This window comes from Notolepis coatsorum, assembly GCF_963971535.1.
Source record: "Notolepis coatsorum genome assembly, chromosome: 12".
Lineage (NCBI taxonomy): Eukaryota > Metazoa > Chordata > Actinopteri > Aulopiformes > Paralepididae > Notolepis > Notolepis coatsorum.
In genome coordinates, this window is record NC_140176.1 from 10,363,195 (window position 1) to 10,371,066 (window position 7,872).

The 7,872-nt window shown below is 45.0% G+C and overlaps 1 protein-coding gene across 1 annotated transcript in view; it reads left to right on the forward strand.

The window, feature by feature from the left end:
• Positions 1-6,633, forward strand: part of tagln3b (transgelin 3b) — a 16,374-nt gene extending 9,741 nt beyond the window's left edge. The window contains 4 exon segments of the mRNA XM_084325648.1: positions 1,059-1,154; positions 1,156-1,233; positions 3,193-3,296; positions 6,231-6,633. Of these exon segments, the coding sequence (XP_084181774.1) occupies positions 1,059-1,154; positions 1,156-1,233; positions 3,193-3,296; positions 6,231-6,372 (420 nt within the window). The 3' untranslated portion in view covers positions 6,373-6,633.
• The last annotated feature ends 1,239 nt before the right edge of the window (positions 6,634-7,872 follow it).

Below are 7,872 nucleotides of genomic sequence, written 5' to 3' on the forward strand. Positions count from 1 at the left end.
TCTCCGGCTCTATACCTCTCTCTCTCTCTCTCTCTCTCTCTCTCTCTCTCTCTCTCTCTCTCTCTCTCTCTCTCTCTCTCTCTCTCTCTCTATCTATCTATCTATCTATCTCTATCTCTCTCTATCTCTCTCTATCTCCCTTCTGCTTTATACCTCTCTCTCTCGTTTACTCTCTTCTGCATTACACCTCTCTCTCTCTCTCTCTCTCTCTCTCTCTTCTGCTTATACTTCTCTCTCTCTTTTACCTCTCTTCTGCTTTACACCACTATCTCTCTTCTGCTTTATACTTCTCTCTCTCTTTTACTCTCTTCGGCTTTACACCTCTCTCTGTCTTCTGCTTTACACCTCTCTCTCTCGCCCCTCCCCCACTTGCTCACTCTGTATCTCTCTCTCTCTCTCCCGGTCCTCCCACTTGCTCTCTCTTTGTATCTCTCTCTCTCTCGCCCCCCCCCCCCACTTGCTCTCTCTCTCTCTCTATCCCTCTCTCTCTCATTCTCTCTGTATCTCTCTCTCTCTCGCCCCCCCCCCACTTGCTCTCTCTCTGTATCCCCCTCTCTCTCATTCTCTCTATCTCTCTGTATCTCTCTCGCCCCCCCCCACTTGCTCTCTCTCTGTATCCCTCTCTCTCTCTCATTCTCTCTGTATCTCTCTCTCTGTATCTCTCTCTGTATCTCTCTCTCTCTCTCTATCCCTCTCTCTCTGTGTCTCTCCCTCCCTCTCTCCCTCTCTCTCTCTCTCTCTCTCTCCTCTCTCTCTCTCTCTCTCTCTCTCTCTCTCTCTCTCTCTCTCTCTCTCTCTCTCTCTCTCTCTCTCTCTCTCTCTCTCTCCCTGTATCTCTCTCTCTCTCTCTCTCTCTCTCTCTCTCTCTCTCTCTCTCTCTCTCTCTCTCTCTCTCTCTCTCTCTCTCTCTCTCTCTCTCTCTCTCTCTCTCTCTCTGTATCTCTCCCCCTCTCTCCTCTCTCTCTCTCTCTCTCTCTCTCTCTCTCATCCTCTCTCTCTCTCTCTCTCTCTCTCTCTCTCTCTCTCTCTCTCTCTCTCTCTCCCTCTCTCTCTCTCAGATTCTCTGTAGGCTCATTAACAGTCTATACCCTAGAGGGAAGGAGCCCATCAAGAAGATTACAGAAACCCAGATGGCTTTTAAACAGATGGAGAAGAATCTCTCAGTTCCTCCAAGCCGTGGCGGCGTACGGAGTCATCACCACGGATATCTTTCAAACTGTGGACCTGTGGAAGGTAAAGGGCTTTAAGCTATGGACCCTTGCCCCCAACAACCACCGAACTCTGTTTTAGAATAGATTTTTTGATAGCCTGAGTATTTGCAGTTGTAAAGTCAATCCAAATCACTTGGAGTGTGAATGTGATATAACACAAGAGTACTCAACCTCTACTATAAAACAATGTAACACTATTGAGTACAGTACAGTAGCTCTGCCTGAAGCCTATTAGCCTAATATCTCCCTTGTCCTGAAGCCTACTAAGCCTAATATCTCCCTTGTCCTGAAGCCTAGTAACACAATAGCACAATGAATGGAAGCGGACAGTGACAGGTAGCCTTCGGGAGAGGTGTTAGTTGGACAATGCCTAGGCTTACCCATCACTGTCCGCTTCCATTCATTGTGCTAAGCTAGGCTAACGTGCAGCCAGATAGCTTTCTACTGAATGCACAGAGAGGAAACTTTGATTGATTGATTGAAAACTTTATTAACAGATTGCAGAATGGGTACAATACAATACAGCTCAATACACACAATTGTTAAGGGGATGCAGACCAGAGAAAGACTTTCGTCTTTCGACTTTACATCAGGGTCCACCATTTTCAATTCATCAGGACATATGACATACATGACATACAGATAGATACATCTATACATTTATGACATACCAGATTTGCAAATACAGTACTACAAAAAGAGTCCAGAAAAGGGAGTATATACATTTGACGTAAAAACTGTACATTGGAGGAGGTTGGGTGGGGTTGGGTGGGGGGGGGTTCTATCTTCCTGGTATCTATCTTCCTGTCTCTCTCTGGAGAAGACGATAAGCTTTACCCAAATGTTGGCGTGTTGCTTTCAAGGTTAAGTCTGTAAAATGCTAGATATCCTCATAGAGGGGTGCTGCAGTGCAACACACCGTCCCGGGTTCGACTCCCGGACCCGGCGACCTTTGCCGAATGTCTTCCCCCGTCTATCTCCCATTCTTCCTCTCTCTCTCTCTAATGGACTGCCCGGTAGCAAAAAAACAATAAAAGATCTACCAAAAACATAATAATAAAAAAAACTGTGGGGAAATCGTCAGTTTTTTTCCAGGACCAAGCAGGGAGAGAGTCTACATGTACAATATTGTTCATAGTTCATGTACATTCATAGTAAAACAATTTCTCTGTTGTTCTCTACTACATGTACAATGTTTTGAAACCGGTCATGTTCTATCACGTACATCCTGGCAGGCAAACATCAGGTGATTGTCATCAAATAACAGGTCATATTTGACGGACATGACGAAGACTCTGAATCTAAGACTAGACTTTAACAAATGAAATGGCAAGTTACTGTATATCACAATAACTTCTAAATATAAAGTAATCATCACTAGGGATGGGTACCGAATTCGGTACTTTTGAGGCACCGAACCGAAACACGTCGGTACTACCGAGTATCGAATCAAGTGAGAAACCGGAAAAAAAAAAAAAAAAAAAGAAAATTTATTATTTTTTTCACCCTTTTTCTTTTTTTTTTATCTTTTTTCTTTTCATGTCAACGTTCACACGCACAATATATGCTTACCTAGGATTTGATTTGATTCAACAACAAAGCAGTCGGAGCAATGACAAGCCGAAAACTGTCGAAATTGTAGTTATTTGAAGTTTGGATTTTCTTTTTTTTACGACTGAGGTAGGTAAATAAAATTTCTTGAGACTAAAGTACAGAAAAAAGGTACAAGTTGTGACGCAATCGCCTTAACCAACTTCTTATTAGTTAAACATTTTGTAGTTCAGTAACAAAAAAATACCTGTTTGATAACTGTTTGAAATATCAGCACAAAAAAAAAAGAGATGAGCAGCCAGAACCGGATCGAGAGTTCGACGCGGCGGAGGTTGGATATCCGAGGATGCAAGTCTAGCGAAAAGTCTCTGCACACGTCCACACAAATGCAGCGTTGTTTTCTGAGTGGTGTGTGTTTTGTCCTGCCCCAGGGAAGGACATGGCAGCAGTGCAGAGAACCCTGATGGCCCTGGGAAGCGTGGCCCTCACCAAGGACGACGGCCATTACAGAGGGGACCGCGACTGGTTCCACAGGTAAGCAGGAAGCTAGTGGCGACCACAGACAGCCCTGCATCGCAGCACTAATATGGGCAACGGACGTTTCAAGTTTGTTTATTAATTGTCACAATAAAATACGTGTACTTTTACGGTGAAATGCTTGGTTCTGTATGAGCCCCTGAGAGTGTGCTTCATACAGTAAAAAAAAAAGTAAATAAAAAGTAAGTAAAGAGGAATATACAATTGAATATACATATATACAATATACAATCTAAAGTACAACCTAGGTACAGTCTAAGTGCAGTGAGTAAAAAAAGTGAGGTACAATGCAGAAAATGAGGTACAAAACTTTGAGGTAAGGTGCAATTGCAAATGAGGTATGAATGTAGTGCAAATCTCTTTAATAATAGATAAATATAATGTAGTGTTAAGGTGAGTGTTAAGGTGAGTGTTTGTTTAAAAGTGAGTGTGTGCATGTGGATGTGTGTGCAATGAGTGTAGATGATGGGTTGTTACATGGAGTCATTGAGCATCCTGATGGCCAGGGGGATAGAGGTTTAGATAAGATTATATTAGATTAAAAATGTATCGTCATCATACAGCACAAGTACAGTACAACGGTATAACTAGTAAGAGTAGGTAAGGTACAGATATAGATATAATATATACATAATATATGTAAAAAGGATTATATAATAATAATAATAATTCATTACATTTATATATGCAGGTATATACAGACAGATATGGATAAATATAGGCGACTGGGTGGCGTAGCGGAGATTGCGCTCGTCACCAATGCAAGAGTCTCCGGTCTCGACTCCCCGAGTCGGCATTGCCTGCGGCTTGGGCCAGTCGTCATACTATCTCAATTGGCAGAGGTAGCGGATGGAAAGTCGATGGGTGGGGGATTGGACGTTGTGGACAGCGACTCCTACAGGTCGGTTGGGTGACCCCTGTACAGCAGAGACAGGAAGTATCGGGGGCAGCGTGAGCCTCCCACGCATTACTCCTCGCCACTGAGAGTCCGTGCTGTCTGGTGAAAAGATGCGACAGGCTGCCTCCTTGTGTACCGGAGGGGACACGTGATGCAAGGCTTCTATCCTCACTACAGCCGACCAGTGGGAGGCATAGTTTAGCAACGTTCAAGACAGGGGAGGGGAGAATTGGCGATATGAAATTGGGATGGGAGAAAAATAAGGAGAAAAAGTGGATAAAAAAAAATATATGGATAAATATATATACAGTATATATAAATATATGTATACGGTATATACAGCAGTATGTATCTTTACCTCTACATAGAGCAGGGGAAATAATTATGTCATGGCATTCAGACGGAATTCCTTCGATAACGACGTACATCACGGTATCGGCTTAGGTGAGGAAAATCACATGCTAGGCAATCCAATTGATTTTCATCATATTGGAGCGCAGAGTGATGGACAGTGTGACACAGTATCAACATTAAACTGTAAACTCTAATATTTTAGAAACACTTAATTAACAGACTTAATTACAGTAAAATTGTGTATCGTGATTTATGTGTACAGTATATATACACACACACACACACACACACACTGCACAGAGACTAGTTAATATATAGACACTATATATACTATATAGACACAATATCTCAGACACTAGGGCGACAGTCTCAACAGTGTTCTTAAAACAACGACCAAGGCCCAGGACAGCTTGACTTAGACATGACATGTCCAAGAAAATCACATCTTGTTCTTTTCTTGTTGTCTTCATATCAGTCTTGTGTGAGACACGACAAAACCCCCTAAACCCATCTTTGTTTTAATAGTTTCATCTTTGTCTTCCTCCCCAACTGGTGTATTTAATTGTAAGTCTGACCAGAGAGTCTTTCTCACTTTCTGGTCAGACGCTCGTGTTTCACTTGTCTCCGATTGTAAACTGAGGATACTTTTCTGTGGCCACAGGAAATAAACTACTATCTGAATTTCTACAGTTCACTGTCTTGGCTCCTTTAACCCTTTCACTACCCCACTACCAAAGGGTTAACCTTTTTCACTGCGACAATACAGAAGGATGACCCTTTCACTGCCACACGGCAAAGGGTTAACACTTTTCACTACCACACGACAGAAGGTTAACCCTTTCACTGCCACACTACAGACGGTTACACTACCACACTACAGAAGGTTAACCCTTTGTAAAGTATTTATTTATTATTATAATTTTTCTGTTTCTGTGCTTGCATGTAATTTTAGCCATCTTAATTGTTAGTTTCATTATGTGTTGAGTACTGACTTTTAATAATTTTGTTTTTGCAATAATACTTGTTTTTGTATGTTTTTTTGTGTGGACCCCAGGAAGACTAGCTGGTTGCTATGGCACCAGCTAATGGGGATCCTTAAAATAAAAATAAAATAAAATCTTTCACTACCACACTATAGAATGTTAACCCTTTCACTACCACACTACAGCAGGTTGTGGTAGTGAAAAGGTTAACCTTCTGTAGTGTGGTAGTGAAAGGGTTAATGAGAGATCGTTTAACCCATTTCATCCGCAGTGGCGATCATTTCACCTTGTAATATAATAACAGGCCCACGGGTTCTCACCGCGGAACGAGCGATTAAAATCTTCTCTAGTGCGGTAGTGAAAGGGTTAAAATATTCCACAACACACACACACACCACACACACACACACACACACACACACACACACACACACACACACACACACACACAGACACACACAGACACACACACACACAAACACAGATTGATGATAAACATGGATCAATAATATCCCTGTGTTGCCAAGTTCTACTCCCACAGTATGTTATGTTCCACCGCCTTGTCTCACTGTGTTACGTTGTGTGTGTGTGTGTGTGTGTGCATGCGCGTGCGTGTGCGTGTGTGTGCGTGTGTGTGTGTGTGCGTGTGTGTGTGCGTGTGTGTGTGTGTGTGTGTGTGTGTGTGTGTGTGTGCAGGAAAGCTCAGGGCTACCGGCGGGAGTTCACCGAGGAGCAGCTCCGGCAGGGCCAGAGTCTGATCGGCCTACAGATGGGCAGCAACCGCGGAGCGTCCCAGTCCGGCATGACGGGCTACGGCCAGCACCGGCAGATCATGTGAAGCCCTCGGGGTCGCCCGCAGTGCCCGCGCCCCTCGCTGCTGCTTCTACGTCTTATTTGCCCAAGGATCCACCCGGTCCTCTATCCCGAGATCTTCCTATATGTAACCTTTTGTACCTGGTCGCTGTGTTGAACCATAGATATATATATATAAAGGCGCTGCTGGCCAATGGAGACCGACGTTGCCACATGGCGGCCATCTTGCCACAGGCAGCACTCATAACATGAATGTCTATGGTGCATGTACTATTGAAATAACCATCGCTTGCTCAATCTTCAACCGATTTCCAAACGGTTTGGTTTGTTATAAACGTCAGAGATGTAGTTATCATATCTGCATACTTATAATGGACTTTTTTTTTCTTTTTTTTTATCCACTTTTTCTCCCATTTACTATTTCGTATTATCCAATTCTACCCTCCCCTGTCTTTGAACGCTGTTTCTTGCCTCCCACAAGCCGGCTGCAATGTGGACTAGTCATACATAGCACGAGTCCCCTCCGGTACTCGAGGTAGCAGCCGTCGCATCTTTCCACCTGCGCGGCGCGATCTTTCAGCGTCAGGGGTCTGCGCTTTGGAGGGACGCCGCCCCCGTCGCTTCCTGATTCTACAGCGCAGGCGCACCAACCGACCTGTAGGAGTCGCTGTCCACAACGCCCGATCCCCACCCATCAGTTTTCCCTCTAATACTGCCAATTGTATTAGTACGGACTACCAGCCAAACTGAAAACAATGTGGAGAGCTGGGCTCGAACCCTTATAATGGACTTTCATATGAAAATAATTTCAACGTGTCCAAGCACGTTTGTAATAAACCAAACCGTTTGTAAATCGGTTGAAAATTTTGCAAGCTATGGTTATTTCAATAGTACATGCACCATAGAGACGTTCATGTTATGAGTGGGCGTGCTGCTGCCTGTGACAAGATGGCCGCCGGTGAACCACGCTGGAGACTCCGCCTTGCACCATATATCTATGTGTTAAACCCCCCCCCCCCCCACAGTTTAGCCCCTTTAGCCTGGACCCCCCCCCCCCCATTTCTGCATCGCACACTTCTGCCCTTTTTCCCCAAACCCCATAATCATTCAATTCAAGTGATCGCCTGATTTGAATCATCAGGATCATTATGGGGATTTTGAATGAAAGGGCGGAAGTGGGCGAATCTGGGAACGGTTTCCCTTCAGCTGCTGCTAGTCCCCAACGAGGTGCCCCTCTGTCCCCCCCCCCCCTCTGTCCCTCTGTCCCCCCTCTGTCCCTCCTCTGTCCCTCCTCTGTCCCTCCTCTGTCCCTCCTCTGTCCCCCCCCCCCCTCTGTCCCTCCTCTGTCCCTCCTCTGTCCCCCCTCTGTCCCTCCTCTGTCCCTCCTCTGTCCCTCCTCTGACCCTCCTCTGTCCCTCCTCTGACCCCCCTCTGTCCCCCCTCTGACCCCCCTCTGTCCCCCCTCTGTCCCTCCTCTGACCCCCCTCTGTCCCTCCTCTGTCCCTCCTCTGACCCTCCTCTGTCC